The sequence below is a fragment of the Perkinsus marinus genome (genome assembly GCF_000006405.1).
Source record: "Perkinsus marinus ATCC 50983 genomic scaffold scf_1104296929318, whole genome shotgun sequence".
In the NCBI taxonomy this organism is placed as follows: domain Eukaryota; phylum Perkinsozoa; order Perkinsida; family Perkinsidae; genus Perkinsus; species Perkinsus marinus.
Window position 1 is genome coordinate 1,063,556 of NW_003216498.1, and position 17,944 is coordinate 1,081,499.

The following is a 17,944-nucleotide window of genomic DNA, read 5'->3' on the forward strand; positions in this document are numbered from 1 at the left end:
GAAAAAACTTTTTACACTTCTCGATTTGTGCGTGTCATCCTTGCGCAGGGGCCATGCTAATCTTCTCTGTATCGTTCCAATTTTATCGGATACCCCCGAAGGGGTCCAGCTAAAACTGTACACAACACAGTCATATCATACAAAGCACGGTAGGTCACAGGAGTTGTGGTATGACAAAGCCATCACACAATTGAATTGTCTCCCATACACAGCGCGATTCACCATCTTCTGATGGGATTACGCTGCCGTCTATCAGCCTGTTCACCACTAATATCGAGAGATGAGGCTGCGGTACAAGGGAGAGCTACTACCATACATGGCAGAGACGTTCCCACAAAGCTAGGGTAACTTCCTGACAGCTGAAATCACTTGAATACCCACACCCCTACTTGAATGTTTCCCTTTACACTGACTAACACGGACCAGATCAAATCGGAGGAAACCGCAGCAAAATATCCATCCCAATTGGTGCACTTCTGAGTCCATATTTCGATCAATACCTCCACGAATTACTGGTAATCATCACTGCTCATAGCATAGCCTAGACGTAAGTGCCCAGGGGAAGCATCGCGTTTCTCGTAGTTCGCATACATCACACTCCCTGGTCCGTTTGAGTATTGTACCTGTCAGGGTTTCTAATGGCCGAGATGATGCAGAACTGCAGATCCCACTACTTGCGCGTTGTGCTCCAATTCTACAGGAGATTTTCCGAGTCCAGTCAACCAACCCCACAAGCCCTTCGAACTATCAGGGCGAGTTCGCGCACTGACGCGGTACCTACAGTCGACCCCTCAACGAGATAAAGGATGGGCAACGACTCTTACAAGGCATCGACGCTATCGACTGGCTTGGCTCGTGCAGTGAGACGTCCCTCCAATTCGCCACCAGAAGAAAGACGAGCGCCTCCCTCTATGCCCTGACCAGGGAGGAATCAACCGAAGAGTTCGAGACTAAACCTACGAATGGCTTCTTCGAGTCGTAACCACCATCAATGATGGAACGACTATAAGAGGTATACCAATCGGGATCAACTAAGGAAAGCATCAATACCGATGAAATACAACGGCGTAACACATTTACATTTCTCCGCACCGCCCTTGGACAGGAAGCCGTAGGGATTCGCAATAGGGGCCTGGATACCCGCCTCCGCCTGAACAATGTGGACACATATTTTCTCATCACGATCCTACTGTCATCATTACTCTGTCATTGTCCCTCACCCACTGAGCTTGAAGTCGGTGTTTTAGCTGTCCGTCGTTGGTACTACCAGTGATGTCGTACCTATCATCACAAGGGACATCAAATATCACCAATCGGCTACTGTGTCACCTCGCAGCCTTGCCGTTACCGCCGTTCCACAGCTTAGATAGCTTCCCGAAGTATCCGTCGTTGCTAGACCAGCCCGCGGTACCGGCCAACTAAGTGATGATGATAATGCTCGCGATTCAACGCTACAAGGCCGCCTACTGTGCCATCTGGAACTGTATTGGAGTACTGAAGAGCGAGCTGCTGATCACTGTTGAGGGCACCCTCAATGGCGCCAAGTCCTGAATGATAGCAGAAAATATGGAAGGACCACAGGCATCAATCTTACCTTTGCCAGGCAAATTATAGAGGTAGTCGGCCGCCCACGCGTCCTTGCCATTACCTAGCAGAACAACGAGTATTCAACAACATCACAAGCAGTAGGGAGAGAACAAGTCAATTGGAATCTATCGATGCTCAGTCGAAAGTACAGGGGAATAAGAGCAAGGGTAGAGGAACAGGTACTCACCAGTAAGCGTGAGATCACCAAGCTGTTTATGGCTGTATCGGTGCTGCCAGGTTTGCTCACGGTCTGTGTTGACTAGAGGGTCATTGAGGAAATCCCTGAGCTCTCCTGATACTTCCCCACCAACGGAGGAACTGAACATAACCAAAATATGATGGAGGCGCCCAAGCGATGAAAGCCTACCTGCTGACCATTTCCGGACGAGACCAATCGGAATCGTTATCGGAGCCAAACAGCCACAGCGGAGCGACGGTGGTGACCTGATGGGACGTTCGTTGTCCAGCGAGAGGAGCTTCCGACTTCCAACGTTACCAATAGTCCGCAAGCATAGATGAGGCCGACCAGAAGGCCCAACGATCTCAGACGTCTCCTCTTCTCTGTTTTACTCTCAGGATGACCACGTTGAACAGCCGCTGTAGACCTCACCATTCCACAATAAATGACCACTATAATTATCAGCCTCATACCACTCCTCCAGCAACACAAGATCCTCGGCATAATGCGCAGTGGAGATAACGTATTATGGTACAGAGAAACTACCACTCAAAAGTTAGAAAAAACCCAGCCTCTTAAGCTGCCTCCCCTATCAACTTTAGGATGGATTTTCCATCTTCCCCTCCCCTGGAATCGAACCCGGGACCTCCGCTAGGTCTCTCAATTTCGATACTCCCCAGCATGCTGCTGCTGATGACATCCTTAAACCCACCTTTCTCAAGAGCTCCTCAGAGGCCGATCTAGACGATCCTTCGAGCGTTGGTTATCTCCTCTATCCACGCGATAGCCTGTCGTTGCTCATAATGAGCTGCCTGCGCTGTGAGCCGGAGCTGATCCACTTCACCCTGTAGCAAAATTATGCAAGTACTTTCTAAGACGACGATGCTCAATCCAGCTCCATACGTATCACCAACGTCATGCCATGTGTCAATCAAACGTCGGTCAAAAACTTGATGTGTTTGTACCGTCTGCCGTGCTCGCCTGGCGGAGAGTTCCAGGCTCGATATTTTCCATTGGAAAACAGTTTCCTGCGCATATAATTGTTAGGAACGCATCGCATGGAGCTTTCAATGTTTAGTGAGTATACCCGCCCATTTAGCATTAAATTGGCTACTTCACCGCGTTCAAAATCTTTAAAGATAAGATTGTGACAAGAATCACAATGTGAAAGATAATTCGCTCTAAATGACCCGAGTGCATTATGAAGCTCCGCTAGCCTCCAACAACACGAACAAGCATACAAGGGAAAACGCATGTCCGGATTCACTCATCATCATCATCTACCTCATTTATCACCCTTCTATCATTCGTATGACATGTGTCCCCTCTAACCTTCACCGTACAGCCTCGCTCACCCCTGCCTTGTACCAGACTGCATGCAAGCAGTGAAGTGTCCGATCGTCCCCATGGCTTTATAGTAATCACCGGCTGTTGTTCAACGCACCTGTGTGGTTCGCGGCGCCGAGGCCTCTCTCCTCCCACCTCCATGTGTCGTCGTCGTTTCGTGAATTTTTTATAGAGCTCTTCTTCGCTAGAACTACTACTATCGAACATACTCTTCGATGACTCAAGCGCAGGAACATCCCCTCTCGGAAGGAGGTGTCGCTGTGCTACCACACAGGGCCTGGCCTCTAGGCCTCTAATAGGGGGGCGTGGCGCTGTATATGTCATCAGCCGAGTAACGACCGGAGACTACCTACTTACGATAGAGGGGTCATTGACTGGTTTCCGCGCTGGAAACGGCCACATATTATTGGCACGGAGAGGGTCAGTTGGAGCTTCTTCATCAGGCGCTAGCTGGCGAGGTCTTACCTGAGTCATGCCGACTGCCGACGAATATACCTTTGGTTTCCTCAGGTGAGCTCAGGAGTTTCCTCACTATACCATGAAAGTTCACAGATTCTCCAACACTGCAAATTTTCATATTGTCACCAATACACGTAGTTGACCATGTGCATATTTCCCAACACTGCACGAGTAAGGATCAACGCTAAGTAGACCATCAAGTACTACACTCCTTCCTTGGTGGTTTGTCCCTCTCCCTGCATTCTCACCGCGACGTGGGGTGTGCAGATGTTGTGATGAGCCTTTGACTAGTAAGAAGGGCGCATTGGGGAGCGACATATCAAACTTTATGACTGGAAACAGCTGGCTGTCCGAACCAACAAGGGAAGACTCGGAAACAATCACTTGCAATGTCTGTAGGGAAACGGCTTTTCTGCCGCTTATCGAGGCTTCCGAACTACCCCGACCTTGGCGGCTCGGAGTATCTGAAAAGAGGAACGCTCCGCACCTCCACAGTGCTGAGCCGTGCGCTCCTGACTGGACCACATGGGCCACTTCCCCTGCCGTCTGATGACAGGACGAATAACCCTGACCAGCATACATACGGTCGGGGCCAACCTCATGTTGGGGTCCTCCTTGGCAATATCATTAAGGTTCTATTCTATCTACTCTCAATGAATATATCAATTACGCCTAACGCACCATCAGTAAGCGATGCCTTAGCCCTATCAATGTTGTCAGCCACATCAAACATGTCCTCTTGTTTATACCATATTTCCAGGGATTTCCCATCTACAGGACCATGTTCTCGCCCAAACGGCTCCAGAGCCGTGTAGATGGTATCCCTTAGTGCCTTGAATAGAATCATGCTTGCACGCGTGCACTTTCTCTTTGGTTTCGTGAGTCTTCTCATCGATCTTAGCCAAAGCCTTGGTCACCACCATCACACGCCTTTCTCCAAAACGGCAATTCTCTGCTGACTTTGCGATATCCTTTCAGCGACTCCAGGCAACACCACCTCGGGAGGCCTCGGTCCGGGTTGGGATCAACCTTGCTCGCAGATTCCTCAGCACCCCTACCAAAACCGACAGCGATCGAGATGGGAGTTCCCCCTTAGGTTTCTACTAAATTACTTGACTCGACTGAGAAGCCCCATTGTCGGACGCGTGCCTAGAGAAGATCCTCCGGCCCACTGCCGCCAAGCAAGGCGTTATACCCCTAACCCGCGCTATAGCAAAAAGTTGTTGCAACCCAGAAGCGCTTGTAATCGAGGAAAAACCAGTCCTGGTCGCTTATTGGGACCCTCCCTCCTGACCACTGTAGTGAACACAACCCTATAATATATTCAGTGTCGTGCCCAGGTTAGAAGCATAACGTCATCCCCCTGCGAAAGGTGGTGATAATAGTGTATCCGCTTCTTAAGCCCTCTTGGCCTTCACCGCCTTCTTCTTGGCAAGCTCAGAGGCCCACTTAGCACGCTGCTCGTTGTGGTACTCAGCCAGTCTGACTTGGTACTTAGCAGCCTCCTCACGCGACTGGAGGACCTTCTTGATGGTGGTGTTGCGGATGTGCCTCTTGCGCTGCAGGGTCTGGGGAGTGATCAAACGCTGGATCTTGGGGGCCTTGGTCTTGCGGCCAGTATCCCTGCGGACAACGAACTTGCGGATATCATCCTCCTTGGTGAGACCGAAGAGCTTGCGAATGTGGTTGGCCCTCTTGGGTCCGAGGCGACGAGGCCTGCTGTCGTCGGTCAAACCGGCAATCTCAGCCTGAAAGAGAAACGTGAGCAAAGCAATGGCGATAGGAAGAGGCGGCAAGCTTACATCGCCCTTCTTGACGAGGACAAGGTTGAGGACAGAAAGGTCCTGGCCGACGATGCAACCACGGACGGACTTGCGCTTGCGCTCACCGTCACGACGAGGGCGGTAGCAAGACATACCCTTCTGGAAAAGGAGTCTGACACGGTTGTTGGTCTGAAAAAGGAAGAGAGCATGTAAAGACGATATAGAAGTGCCACAACGCATAGGAGGACCCTTAGTACCAGGACACCCTGCTTCATAGGGAAACCCTGCTTATCGTTACCACCGGAGATACGGAAGATGTAACCTTGGAACTCGTCACCAAGAGATTCACCAGGGACCTCAGCGGAGATACCTACCATAAAAGTCTTATCGCATCTATTCGACACACGGCAGACGTAGGTAGTCCATGGCAGAGGACTCGAGAGGCCAGCGAGGTAATCGACAGTCCCCAATTACGCTTATCGAAGAAAGGCAAGAGCTTCTTGTCATCATCGATATCGATGCACTTCTGCAATCCAGTGCTGGGGTTAGCGATATTGATCTTCATGGTGGCTGGGCAGGCCGACTATGCTCGAGAGGTGGGATCAAGGCCTTTATCGATCAAACTCACAGCCGTTAGGGCGAGCGAGATTTGAAAATCGCGGAGCGAAGCTCGACTTGCACCAGCCGCCGGTGAGTAGATTCTCCTCCTTCTCCTTTATAGTTTATGATGAGTATCGACCTCTACCTACTGTCAGAGACAGCCTCTGGGTATGCTCTATTCGTACGTGACCAGTACGATGAGCTTGGAAACATTGATGATGGGGCCGCTCAGACTGACAGCATCAAGGACTTCATGAGGTGAGGGTTGGGGGAATGAGGAGACGATGGAGGGGAAGGGGGAAAACGATCGAAGGCAGAATGATCGTTTTCTTGTAGTCTTGTGAAGCTCCGAGCCTTTCTGCCATTCACCTCGGCTGAGGTCGCCCTTTCCAATATCAACGCCATCGTGGCTGGTAAGGGATGGTCACCACCACCGTACTGAACGGTGTCGGCTTCAGGGGAGTGCACGGAGGAGTTGAGGGACTTCTTGTCGATGCATTTGACGCAGAGTAAGAAAAAGAAGAAGGCGGCTGCGTACAAGTTGGGCGTTGCCGACCCCAAGCTCGGCGATTCTCTCAATGAGCTCGGCTTCCAGGTTCGTCCCTACCACACCTTTGTTTCATCGTAGATGCACCGTCATCAGGTCACCTACTCACAGTCTGTAAGGGACATGCTACGTGGATGCCGTCAACACGTAGCCAAGATGGTCAAGATGGACGAGTCCGATCTTGACAAGGCTAGGTAGCCAGGGCATGCTTTCCTCGATAGCTAAGAACGTTGAGGCAGGTGTGGTTTGGGCCACGCCTATTCTCGTAACAAGATGCAGTTCGACCCGAACCGTCAGGATAAGCCCATTATCAATGCCATTGCTATCCTCGATGGTCTTGACAAGAACATCAACACCTTTGCCATGCGCGTTAGAGAATGGTAGGTTCTTCTAGCCTCCATCATCGTCACTGGTAGGCATCGCACAGTGAAACATAGGTATTCATGGCACTTCCCCGAGATGGCCAAGATCGTCACTGATAATGAGGTCTTTGCCAAGCTGGCTTGCCTTATCCGACTCAAGGACGATTTCGACTGGGATAACAGGATGCCTGAGGTAAGCCGTTGGCGAATCCTTCTGCACTATCCTCTCCTATACTACCTCCAGGTGATAGAGGCTTGCGGTGGCGACGAGGAGACTGCTAAGGAGCTTGAGAAGGCTTGTCGCACGTCAATGGGCCAGGACATAGTGGAGATGGACATGGCCAACATCGAGCACTTTGCCGAGCAGGTACATATCCTGTCACTAAATTCGCCTTAGTATCTTCATCATGTCGTTATTAGGTCATCTCTCTGTCGGAGATGCGTCGCAACCTCACCGACTACCTCCATGGCAAGATGGACGTTGTGGCACCCAACCTAGCCGCTCTCATTGGGGACACTGTTGGCGCTAGGCTCATATCACACGCTGGCTCCCTCACTAATCTGGTATGTCATATCGTAACAGCTCCCTAGGCGATGATGGCCGCCAGCAACAACAGATTTATGATGCAATGAGAAAACCAAAAGCTGAGCCAGGGATGCTTTTAGTATAACGCGCGTCGGACTCTCATCGGAATACTAGACGTGCTAGAGCTGTCTTTAGCCGTAGAGGGGAGGTTTCTTGTGATAGGCTAAGTACCCTGCCTCTACTGTGCAAATTCTGGGTGCTGAGAAGGCGCTTTTCCGTGCCCTCAAGACTAAGGGTAACACCCCTAAATATGGTCTTATCTACAACTCTACCTTCATCGGTAAGGCCAACCAGAAGAACAAGGGACGGATATCTAGGTAGGTGCTGGGTAGGCATGCGGCGCACAGCGAAGGATTCTCACTCTGCTGCTGTTTGAAAGGTATCTCGCTAATAAGTGCTCCCTTGCTTCCCGTATCGATTGCTTTTCGGACCAGCCCGTCGGAGCCAATGAAGCGTAGGTCCACTTGATGCTCTTGTCTGTATCGGTCTGTTTCAGTTGCACTGTATTCGGTGAGAAGATGCGAGACCAGGTAGAGGAGAGGCTCCGATACCTCTCCACTGAGGGTGTTAAGCCTAAGAGGAACGTTGATGTAAGGCGGCGGTAGGTCGACCAGGTCGGGAATAGTGTCCTTACTGTAGGTCATGCGTGAGGCCATGAAGGAGGTTGAGGAGATCCAAGAGAACCAGAAGGAGGCCCCTCCTGCCGCGGAAGAGGAGGCGCCTGCCGCTGTAGAGGAGGAAGTTGTGGAGAAAAAGAAGAAGTCGAAGAAGGCCAAGAAAGAAAAGAAGCGGAAACACGCTGAAGTTGAGGAGGAGGAGGAAGAAGAGGCTGCTGAGCCTGAGGAGGAGGTAAGGAAGATATCGGATAGTGGGTGTTGTATGTGGTTCATTTCAGGAGTCTCCTAAGAAAAAGCATAAGCATAAAAAGGCCAAGAAGCACAGCACCGAGTAGTGCCTGCTGCTCTTCTCTACAGTGCAGAGATGATGAGTATGGAACCTTACCAACGTTGAGGCCACTGTCGATCGTCAATACGTATCTCCATCGTCATCATCATCGTCTTCACTTAACGTTAATTGTTACTCTTCTATAATGATCCTAGCTGTCGTCGAAGGTCCTTCTTCTTCGATTTCGATCACTTTGAACGTGTTGTGTTGTAAGTGAGAGTATAGTGACGTTGTGTGATGAGGCCCCTTGGGCTTACACGGACGGTGTACTGTAAGGCCTGAGAGTCGATTCTGGCTGTGTTGAGTGCATCGGAAGTCGCGATGAGGACGGGTGGCCGACTGGACTTTCTGAGACTGACAACAATCCTTATTAGGAGCAACGGGAGGGGTTTATGCTGTATCATAGACAGGAGCTGGTGATTGAGATAGGCCTGTAGAAGGGGTGGGGACTCCTGGGGAGGAGACCTGAGTGAGACCGCTACCAAGGGGTTTGGCACCGGAGTGCATGGTTCACCATCTGGACCAGTGTACCATACGTGAAGGTGAGAACACCTTGGAGTGGTGGAGTCCAGGAGCAGAGAAGGAGCCTCTCGAAAATACGAAATCTGACCAGGAGCATGGCACTGAGGAGAAGAGCAATGGTCATCCTAACTACACGTCAGTGGTTGATGTGCCTACACCAGGGCTTTCGACACGAGACGTGTGGAGCGTTGGAGTCACCTCCTCCACCATGATGATGATGACAAGTCGGACAACAGTTCGCTCTAGGATACGCCTGGAATGGACTGATCGATATGAGGCCAACGTAGACCACCCCTCTTCTTCAGGCATGCTTGCGCGACGGGCGGCAGTCGGGTTCCAGCAGCAAACTCACATTACTGCTGTCGCTTTTGGACGACGCTATACAACTACCAGATGTGAACCATAGATATGAAACACCTTATTCACCACTGCAAACGCTTAACTGCATCAGTCTGTTGTATACTCTACCGGACTCTTTTTGTTAGTCAATGTTTAGTGGTACAGGATTCGACATGTCAGGGGGACCGCTGCCACCATCGAGCCTTACTGGCATAGGGTCGGTGTTGGGCAAATACACTTCTCTCGAGGACATATGCAAGCTGCCTATTGTAAGCAGACTTGTGTGTCGGTGCTCTATGCTCAGTAACAGGCAAGGAAGCTGCCCACTCTGTGGAAGCACTGCACGTTGGTCGACTGGATAGGCCCTCCAATTCACGCCGACATGGATCGTCCGTAGGAGTACCCAGGGGCATGAGCTTGAGTGGTACCTGGTGACCATCAGGTACCCTGAGGGGACACTCGGCGCAGTGTACGACCCCAAGCACGGTGAAGCCGGCTTCAGGTAAGGGCGGTCGCCTTTCAAGGAGGACCCTGCCATGGTCGCCCCCCTGCAGTGCTCGAGGATACTTCCCACGAGTGTCATGGAATTCCCCTCAAGTGCGACTATGGGTCAGACAGCACGCGATGGACTGGCTGGGCATGCAGCCGAATGAAACTCATCATGGGCCGTTGCAACGTAGGCAACCCTATCGCACACCGCTGTCTCTGCGACTCCATCGGAGTGTCTCTTGGACGTCACTTCCGCTAATCTGTGTCGATTAGACCATCCCTGTTCGCCGGACGTGGCGTCCTCAGTCACAGGATTCGCAACAAACCGTGTGGATACCGGTGAGTGGCAGATAGGGTTAGCGATGCGGATGGTCGTGGCCAGAGTCTTCCCTTCATGGACATGTTCCTTTGCCACACAGCATGCTGTGATTGTATCCCAATCCGCTGTTTATGTTGTGTATAAGAGTGGCAGGACGTGTATTGTGGAATCAAAGCATCATTCCTAATCTACCAGGACAATGCGAACAACATTACCAGCATGCCTAGTTTCTCCGAGTGGAGACGAGAGTTTATACAATTCATCCGCCAAATCATCTAGTACGCCCCAACCGAGGCATGATCCATTAACGACGAGCCGGTGATCAATAATAGAATCTTGCATGCCCGTCGAGCTGTGGCCAGGTATGATCTAAGAGACCTGCAGAGGTAACCCACTTCCTTGCACTGCTGACGCGCTGACGGGTCCATATCGTTATCGTGAGAGGTGGTAGACTGGCCTAGACTGGCCTCAGGCCAGTGGCCTGAGTGATGGGCGGGCTATGGTAGGGGAAGCCAACACCCGCTGCTCCCCATAGGTGCCAGCGCTGATGAGAATATATGTTTATAGGCTTCTAATAGACGCACATTGTAGATCTTTATGCCGATGATGATACCAGTGACGATTTATTGGACAACGCGACGCAGATCAGATCTCAGGCTCGGCATCGACGGCCACGAGGGCGGCAGTACGTTTAATAAACGTTGCTTATTCCAAAGGAGAGTAACGAGCAGTGGAGATGTCGAATGTTTCAAGCATCTCTATCCCCTTCGCCCAGGGCGCCGGTCTCCATGCTACAAGAAGTATCAACCCAGAGATAATCAATTGTAGAGAGTACCCTATCCATTCGTATTGACGCCGATTGATAATGTGGATCGAAAATAGCCAACAGAACGATCAGTATGTTGCTTCCCGCGGAGTATACGAGCTTATACCACTTCAGAGAAACTATAGCAGTCAAGGTCGTTATGATGTAGTCTCTATTGATATCTTGCGTGCTAATGTTCTAAGATCCCATCCCAGAGATAGCGTCCCTGAAGCTACCCACTAGAGCATAACGCAAGTTCTTGTACTAAAGGAAACCACAATGGCCTCCCCGAGGCACTTCCCTCCAAGTCGGTCGGCAGGACATGAAGCATGCGGAAAGAGACGGTAGATCAAGCCCTTGCAAGAGACCATGCCCGGGTAGGATCTGAGGGACCTGCACCCGAAGGTTCGAGTGATGACTTCGGAGGGTAAGGGATGTTCCTACTGAAATGACATGCGGCCACAATAGATGACGGGGGAAATAATCCGGGAAAAAACGTCCAATAGGGTCTTTGGTCATGCCATGGGTAGCCGGTATCATGAAAATAACGCCTACTGCACTGGGTGTGAGGAGCGAGTAGCCGCTGGCTCACTTCGATCATGTCGAGGCTCCAAGGAATGGTGTCGGGCTGAGATCGTGGGAGAAGAGGGAGAGTACAATCACATTTGATGAGGGGACTACATGGTCGGTAGAAGGATGTTGACGCGGACGGAGCCTCATGAATCGGATGAAGAATGGTCATAACAGAGTGAAGCGGAGGAGACTGGAGTACTACTTCCCAACCCAAGCATTGAGTATTCAGAGTACATGTCGTTGGTATTGACCATGACAATAGGGAACAGAGAGCCTCGAGGAGCATGATAGATGAGGAAACCCAGCATGGCTCTTGGCGAGATTAGGCAACTGCACGGGGGATCCAAGATACAACATCCGGACCTCAAACGCATCTTATCCGCTCAACCTCAAGATACGCATGCCATCAAGATCCCATCTCACGTTAATGGCAGGGCTCGGCAGATGAGGCATCCAACCTCCCAGACCAGGCACGCCTCCCGCCCCAGGCCTTTCATAGTTGAACACGAGTGCTTCATCTGACAGTGAGCTCCTCACGACCGGTCTCCTCTGGGCACCTACATGGACGATGCCAACGCCAGTGCATCCTATGGACCTTCCCTTCACCTGAGTACCAATACAGATCAGAACCTCGACTTACTGCCTCACCAATGATACTGTGGGCTAGACCCGCGTGTGGGACACCACCTTGATGATGACCTGTCATGGCGAAGACGCATGGATTCTTTTCGAACGCTATCCGATGAGGAGCATCTTACTAACGCAAGATCGTTGAGCCAACAACATTCATCATCAACACCATGGACGTGGTAAGAAGAGAGTCAGAAGTAGTACAAGAAGTGAAAGGGCTACTACAGGGCTACGGCAGATGCCGCCAGATCAGCAGTGGAGCCTGGCAGGTCCCCTCCGTGGCCCACACTACCAGGTAACCGGACTGTCCTCTCATCATGGGTCGCCTCCCCACCCCGACCATCTGGTACAACGACTATTGGGATATCCCTCTGTGGGTTTTTCCTTCTCTTCGTGCTTGCTTCCATCGCCATCAGTAGCCTTTAGCTGCAAACTCGATGACGAGGTCGACTCTCGTTTTGTGGTCTCCTCCTGAGCGACGACCTCAGGCTTCCGAAGTGGGCGCCCCCGCCTGTCAACGTCCTCCCCTAAGGACAGCATATTGAGGACTCCAAGGAGACGAGGAACTCACCAGTGAAGAACTTGTGATGGGCCCGCAATAGAGTTGAATCATCGTCCAAATCAATATCGAAGTCCCCTGTATTGGTGACAATGAAGGGCATCCACGCACTGAGAATCTTATGCTGTGCCGTGAGCTGCTCAATCTCCGGACCTGCACTGACGTCTCTGAAAGCTAATACCAATACCCTACCACTTACCAGACATCATCTTAATGGTCTTCGTCTTGCAGGGCTTGGAGTCGTTATGATGCTCGCTGACAGCATTCTGCAGAGCATGGCGTTCATATCTAGCATCACCGATAGAGATCGTGTTCTTCCAAGACTGTCCTTGATATCTAAAACCACTCCTACTATACACTCGCGACTATACCCCACTTCTCCTACTTCCCATAAAATCTCGACAACATGAAATTCATGGCTCTCTGCTTCTTGACGGTGTTGACGCAGTACTGAGGAGAGGTTCGTGATGGTGTCGCCTGGCGTACTACCCTACCCCACTAGCCCTGATATCAGCGGCGATCTGCTTGTCCATAGTAGTGCCAGCATACATGATAGGTATCTGTAGCTCCTCTATGGTCTTCTCCAACTCTGGCATGAAGTTCCGTACTGATATCGTACACCAAGGCTGAGTCGCCAGAGTGACGATCCCAACCTACAGTACACTCCTCGTCGGCAAGCGTATGAGACCCCACTACATGAGCCAAGGCCTTTGCCTCGCGCAGTAGCCTAGCTGCTGACCTAGCACACTCCTTCAAGGGCTTCCTATATCTGTAGTCAGTCATCGCTTATCATAACGGCTACCCCCTGGCCTTACATGGGATCCTTGGGGCAACGCTTGCACCATTGCAGTTGAGGGTAGCACCATTTAACCCTGTCAATGACCATCAAATAGGGAGATGTCACATCGCTTATACTACCAGCTGGTGGGGAAGATAGTGTCGTCCCAGTCGAAGAATATAACAGTCTGGCTCGGAAGGTGCCAATTGAGGACACTCTCGCGCCGAATTTTCACATCTTCATTTGAATTTGCTGACACTATGGCTTCAGTCAGCCCATGCTGATCTGTCTTTTCTTCTGTCACCAGGACGGCGACTACTGTGGGCTTAGGTTTGGGCAAGAGGACGTCTCGAAGGCCCTGAGCGGATCATAGAGCAGAGTCCCCTAACGTGGCGGAGCATACCCTCCTTCTCGGCTTATCCTCACTAACCTCTTCTGAATCAATGATGGTCGAACCTAAGATACCGGTCGGATGGCAAACCCCGGTCTGGTCACTCACATTCCTGTGCTAGATCGTCGATGGTCTTGTCGTGCTCAGCTGCCACAGCCCGTTCCTCTACACTGCAGCTTTTAATCTCGTCTACGTGGGCCTGTCGAATAGGCATTGACTGAGGCCGTCCCCTTACCCCTGCTTTACCTCAGGGTTGTAATTATGATGGTTGTGTACAGCACTCATACGCCTCTCCTTACCATCCAGCAGGTCAGCCCAGGGGTCAGTGTCAGCATCAGAGGCAGCAGTAGATGTACCAGTACTACGTCGTTTTAGGAGCTTCATAGTCTCGGCAGCTTTACCGTGTTCGACCAGAGACACTCTCCCTAAGGCACTGCTACTATCGACCATGCCAATACAGTACCCCTACTCTTTGGCTCGAAGGCGGCCTCGGCTTGCCCTTCCTTGAATGATAGGCGAGGGAAACAGGATGGCATGAAGAACAGTGAGGCGAATTATACCTACGACTCATCTGATGGATGTCCATCACACTGCCCTGTCTGGGCCAGGCTTTGGTAAGAAAGGACGATAAAAAGGACAACAATGTTGTTTTTTTATCATCCTTTCTCTATGTATACATTACTCAGTACCCGAGCCTTTTAAATAGATGACTATGGACTTACTACTCGCTTTGAACGGTCGACTTTGAAATATTTTCGAGTTCGCCAAAATTGGTCTGTGGGAGATCCTTTTTGAGCACTAAGATTTCCACTCAAAACGCAATAAAAATCGATTGTATAGGCGTGCGCAGCGTCTCGTATGGTCGTTTGCGTTTCTAAAGAAGCTCTTTAGAACATCCTTTGACCGTTCATCGCGCTGGCAGCACCCTTGGCTTCAGCCTAGTATGTCAACGACCTCCCCAACTATCACTAATCGATCCCGGCCATCCCCATCGAGCTCTCCCAAGAGTGGAGGTCATCAGAGCAAGAACCTCAAGCGGAAGCGTCCGGAGACCTCGTCGACCTACGACAACCCCAAGCCGATCACATGGCAGCAATTCTCCCTTGCGTAAGTGCAGTCTCGTCTGATCTCATCAACGTATCATTGTACTCATCTCTGCTTCGTCGTTTTGGTCGTATGAGGATTTCTATCACGATCGCTTTAACATGAGTTTTTCACCTGTTTTCCTCAGTTACGCGATGATGTGGGGTAAAATAGCTAATTTCACCGAGTCCCTAGCTGAGGAATCCCACAAGAGTCTGGGTCTACCGTACGTCCTCGGCCTCCTCCTGATATCCCCTATCGATTTACGGCGTTCCCTGCAGTATATCTCTTTGAGGGGGAGTTGCCTTTGATGACAGGTACCAAGATTTGAAGTCCCGTCGTCAAGCGAGAGCTAAGGAGGCGGCCGATGTCAGGAAGGACTTGGAGACTCAGATTAAGCAGGAGCAGAAGAAAAACGAGAAAATGAAGTAGTGGATCTCTTGTGTACCCATTTTACAAGGCCGGTTTACAGCCTATTCTGTGCTTGCGGCGGCCCGCCGTGAGGAGGGGTTGTTCATCGTCAACTCGGATTCGGCGCGCGCCACGAAATTCCCGCAGACCGTCAGGTTTAACATTGACGAAATTCTCGAGACTAGCTTGCTCGTCTGGCCTTGGCTTGCTCAAATTCATCGGCAGTCGTAGGGAATTCCGTTTGAAATTCTTCGCGGTTCGATTTTCCCGGAAATTTTCTATTCTTGCGTCGTCTCCTCTCGATGATACTATTCATCCTAATCTCACACATTCTTGGCTCGTTAGTGGCCGCCTGGCACTCGAGAGAGCGGGCGCGGTTCTATGGCCATCTTGTGGCTGTTTTTTCAGGCGGTCGATCGACGAGAACACGAAGGGCTTGTCTAACTTCATCAAGATGATGAAACATAAGGTGAGCTACACTTTAGCTATAACCACCTCGTGGTGTCACTCACTGAGTAGTTCTAGCCATACCGTTCGCCTGACTACACCGTAGTGGTTAGCAATGTGACAAGGATTGATCGGTCTCTTGTCTCTCGCTCGGTTACTCTGTGTTTTTGCATTATTTTGATCGTGATGTGGGTTAGCTGTGTCGTAGTTTGCTGCTTTGCACGCAGGCGCCCGATCAGAAGTATTCGAAGAATCAGTATGCTTCGATGTTCAGTAAACTATCGCAGAAGGAGAGGCAATGCTTCGCTGACGGATCGTAATATAACAGGGAGTTTGAGCTTTTACTATACTGTTTGTACTAAATCGATCGACTGATCGATTCGGGAAGTGAAAATTACACTTGCTGGATATCTGAGGATCTTTGATATTCGACGTTGATTCATTTGTTAGATACGCCAATGGCGGTGGAATGACGGAGAAAGCAGCGGGAGGGTCGAAGAAAACGAACCGAAGTAGTTCATGTCTGACTACATGCTGTCACTACTGGCTGCTATATTCACGCGCCATGAAATTATCGAGTTTCGAATTGTCAGTGGAAGCGCTCGCCTCGGAATTTCCACTCCATAGAGCGTTGTTGGAGGTTTCACCATTTAGGTAATGTCATATTTTTCTCAGCTCCTAAGAAACCCAAGAAGGAGAAGGAGTTCGATAACTTCATCAATGACGAAGCATCGTCCTCGTCCGAGTCTTCTGGGGAGGACGACAATGGCAATGAGAGCGACTCGAGCAGCGGTTCTTCGAGCAGTGGAGGAGGGTAATTTCATCTACAGGATTGTAGTCCTTTCTCATGTCGAAATTTAGGAGCTCTAGCAGTGGGTCTAGCTCGGACCGAGGGTCAGGCAGTGAAAGCTCCGACTCTGAAGAGGGAGATCCGATGGGAAAGGTAGGTTGTTGCGGCTCATCTTCGTGGGAGGAGGATGGGAGTCGTTCAGATTACTAAACGACGGTATTCGAAAGAGGGCTCACCGAGGAAGCAGTTGGAGAGGGAGGCCCAGCCGATAATCAAAAAGTTTACTTGGACTTAGTAACTGTATCGTACTCATTATCAGCTTCTATACCATTTTATTGACACACAATGCTCTGGGTCATAACAATTATGGGGAGAGGGACTGGCTGAGCTTCGGGGTTGTACTCTTTTTACCATGGCCACCACGACAAGCCGTCCAAAGCAGGGAGCTGCAGGAGGTATCAACAATACCCTATACGTCAATAACTTGAATGATAAAATCAAGCTGGATGGTAGTAGTAGCTGACAGAAGTTTTTGGGGGAGGGATAGATCGTCGAGTCAGATTTGAAACCCTTGTTGTTCGAGCTGTTTGCTAGTTTTGGGCCCATCCTGGCCGTATATGCGGGCAAGAGTCAATCTAGACGAGGGCAGGCTTTCGTAATACTAAACCATGTTTATGTATCTCTAGGGTCTGTGCTGGTCAGATTGCTTTCCGAGAGGCGTCGAATGCTGCTCTAGCGATGAAAACTCTCAACGGTTTTCCCTTCCTTGACAAGCCATTGGTGAGTTCACACCATGTGATGGGAACGGTGATCATCATTATCTCAGAGAGTTGCCTTTGCGCGAGTCAAGTCGGACGTAGTGGCCAGGGCGGACGGGACTTTCAAACCAAGACGAAGGGGAACTAAAACTGCACCGGTAGAGTATAGTATGTGTATAGGGAGGGGTTATTCTGGTGATGGTAGGCGGCGCCTAAGTCTAAGCGGCGAGTAACGGTGAATGTCCCTAAGGCAGCAGAAGGGGAGGAGATAGAAGAGGTCGAGATGTCGGATGCCGAAGACTGATGCTAGTTCGTAGATGCAAAGCAGCATATTTCCCACCGGTACAGGTCTCGTCTGTTGTGTTTGGCATTCTGTGCTCTCTTGGTCCAGTCTGTTGCATAGCCTCTATAGATGACCTATCTCGCCACTGAGCCTTCAAACAACATTTTTGAAATCCACGAGGTACTTGCTATGCTCTGGTTGCTCTCTCAGTAGCTTGGTAGAGGTCTGTCTTCAACTGTCGGAAGAATGTCTATGTAGCTTAGTGCGATCATCCGGGAATTTTGTCTAGACAGCCTGGATCATCTACTGGGGCGGAGTGCCGCAGTAGGGGATATCGGTTAGGGATGAAGAATTGCCGGATATCGGAAGAGGAGGTTAGTAAAGATATATGAG

At 50.6% G+C, this 17,944-nt stretch overlaps 9 protein-coding genes across 9 annotated transcripts; 4 read left to right on the plus strand and 5 right to left on the minus strand.

Moving 5' to 3' along the window:
• Positions 1–464: 464 nt before the first annotated feature.
• On the minus strand, positions 465–2,200 carry Pmar_PMAR012670 (hypothetical protein; the record flags this gene model as incomplete). The annotated part of the gene is made up of 12 exons (XM_002787840.1): positions 465–623; positions 675–777; positions 825–916; positions 961–1,031; positions 1,081–1,150; positions 1,203–1,281; positions 1,330–1,418; positions 1,468–1,547; positions 1,595–1,648; positions 1,775–1,905; positions 1,955–2,031; positions 2,084–2,200. 12 exons carry the CDS (start codon positions 2,198–2,200, stop codon positions 510–512), a joined length of 1,077 nt encoding a protein of 358 aa, XP_002787886.1. The 3' UTR covers positions 465–509.
• A 2,120-nt stretch (positions 2,201–4,320) lies between these two features.
• Positions 4,321–4,494, minus strand: Pmar_PMAR012671 (hypothetical protein; the record flags this gene model as incomplete). The annotated part of the gene is made up of 1 exon (XM_002787841.1): positions 4,321–4,494. A coding segment is annotated over one exon (174 nt), but the record flags the coding sequence as incomplete, so codon positions are not given.
• A 402-nt stretch (positions 4,495–4,896) lies between these two features.
• Pmar_PMAR012672 (40S ribosomal protein S6, putative) lies at positions 4,897–5,933 on the minus strand. The gene is made up of 4 exons (XM_002787842.1): positions 5,809–5,933; positions 5,592–5,704; positions 5,374–5,523; positions 4,897–5,319 (listed from the first exon to the last, which is right to left on the minus strand). Exons 1-4 carry the CDS (start codon positions 5,897–5,899, stop codon positions 4,969–4,971), a joined length of 705 nt encoding a protein of 234 aa, XP_002787888.1. The 5' UTR covers positions 5,900–5,933; the 3' UTR covers positions 4,897–4,968.
• A 125-nt stretch (positions 5,934–6,058) lies between these two features.
• On the plus strand, positions 6,059–8,517 carry Pmar_PMAR012673 (SIK1 nucleolar protein Nop56, putative; the record flags this gene model as incomplete). The annotated part of the gene is made up of 14 exons (XM_002787843.1): positions 6,059–6,192; positions 6,271–6,347; positions 6,393–6,529; positions 6,578–6,675; positions 6,721–6,861; positions 6,919–7,036; positions 7,088–7,210; positions 7,264–7,407; positions 7,592–7,746; positions 7,809–7,883; positions 7,926–8,019; positions 8,069–8,146; positions 8,168–8,278; positions 8,325–8,517. 14 exons carry the CDS (start codon positions 6,059–6,061, stop codon positions 8,379–8,381), a joined length of 1,542 nt encoding a protein of 513 aa, XP_002787889.1. The 3' UTR covers positions 8,382–8,517.
• Positions 8,518–8,879: 362 nt separating this feature from the next.
• Positions 8,880–9,741, plus strand: Pmar_PMAR012674 (hypothetical protein; the record flags this gene model as incomplete). Its single annotated transcript, XM_002787844.1, has 4 exons — positions 8,880–9,015; positions 9,401–9,504; positions 9,546–9,628; positions 9,678–9,741. 4 exons carry the CDS (start codon positions 8,880–8,882, stop codon positions 9,739–9,741), a joined length of 387 nt encoding a protein of 128 aa, XP_002787890.1.
• Positions 9,742–11,796: 2,055 nt separating this feature from the next.
• Positions 11,797–12,127, minus strand: Pmar_PMAR012675 (hypothetical protein; the record flags this gene model as incomplete). The annotated part of the gene is made up of 2 exons (XM_002787845.1): positions 11,797–12,027; positions 12,062–12,127. 2 exons carry the CDS (start codon positions 12,125–12,127, stop codon positions 11,797–11,799), a joined length of 297 nt encoding a protein of 98 aa, XP_002787891.1.
• A 145-nt stretch (positions 12,128–12,272) lies between these two features.
• Pmar_PMAR012676 (hypothetical protein) lies at positions 12,273–14,315 on the minus strand (the record flags this gene model as incomplete). Its single annotated transcript, XM_002787846.1, has 13 exons — positions 12,273–12,339; positions 12,392–12,578; positions 12,623–12,763; positions 12,810–12,946; positions 12,996–13,060; positions 13,105–13,263; positions 13,307–13,379; positions 13,426–13,482; positions 13,529–13,746; positions 13,792–13,844; positions 13,888–13,978; positions 14,026–14,204; positions 14,249–14,315. 13 exons carry the CDS (start codon positions 14,313–14,315, stop codon positions 12,273–12,275), a joined length of 1,494 nt encoding a protein of 497 aa, XP_002787892.1.
• A 669-nt stretch (positions 14,316–14,984) lies between these two features.
• Positions 14,985–16,805, plus strand: Pmar_PMAR012677 (zinc finger protein CCHC domain-containing protein, putative; the record flags this gene model as incomplete). Its single annotated transcript, XM_002787847.1, has 8 exons — positions 14,985–15,088; positions 15,180–15,290; positions 15,682–15,742; positions 15,948–16,036; positions 16,171–16,232; positions 16,396–16,534; positions 16,582–16,663; positions 16,713–16,805. The coding sequence occupies 8 exons, from the start codon at positions 14,985–14,987 to the stop codon at positions 16,803–16,805; spliced, it is 741 nt and encodes a 246-aa protein (XP_002787893.1).
• Positions 16,806–16,922: 117 nt separating this feature from the next.
• On the plus strand, positions 16,923–17,572 carry Pmar_PMAR012678 (U1 small nuclear ribonucleoprotein A, putative; the record flags this gene model as incomplete). The annotated part of the gene is made up of 5 exons (XM_002787848.1): positions 16,923–17,019; positions 17,071–17,165; positions 17,213–17,290; positions 17,337–17,426; positions 17,474–17,572. The coding sequence occupies 5 exons, from the start codon at positions 16,923–16,925 to the stop codon at positions 17,570–17,572; spliced, it is 459 nt and encodes a 152-aa protein (XP_002787894.1).
• Positions 17,573–17,944: the final 372 nt, after the last annotated feature.

Excerpts from the sequence above, each read along its gene's own strand:
- Pmar_PMAR012672 (XM_002787842.1), bottom strand. The coding sequence starts at position 5,899 with ATGAAGATCAATATCGCTAACCCCAGCACTGGATTGCAGAAGTGCATC. Across the intron at positions 5,705-5,808 it reads CTTGCCTTTCTTCGATAAGC|GTATCTCCGCTGAGGTCCCT; the intron begins GTAATTGGGGAC and ends CTTTTATGGTAG. Across the intron at positions 5,524-5,591 it reads CTATGAAGCAGGGTGTCCTG|ACCAACAACCGTGTCAGACT; the intron begins GTACTAAGGGTC and ends TTCCTTTTTCAG.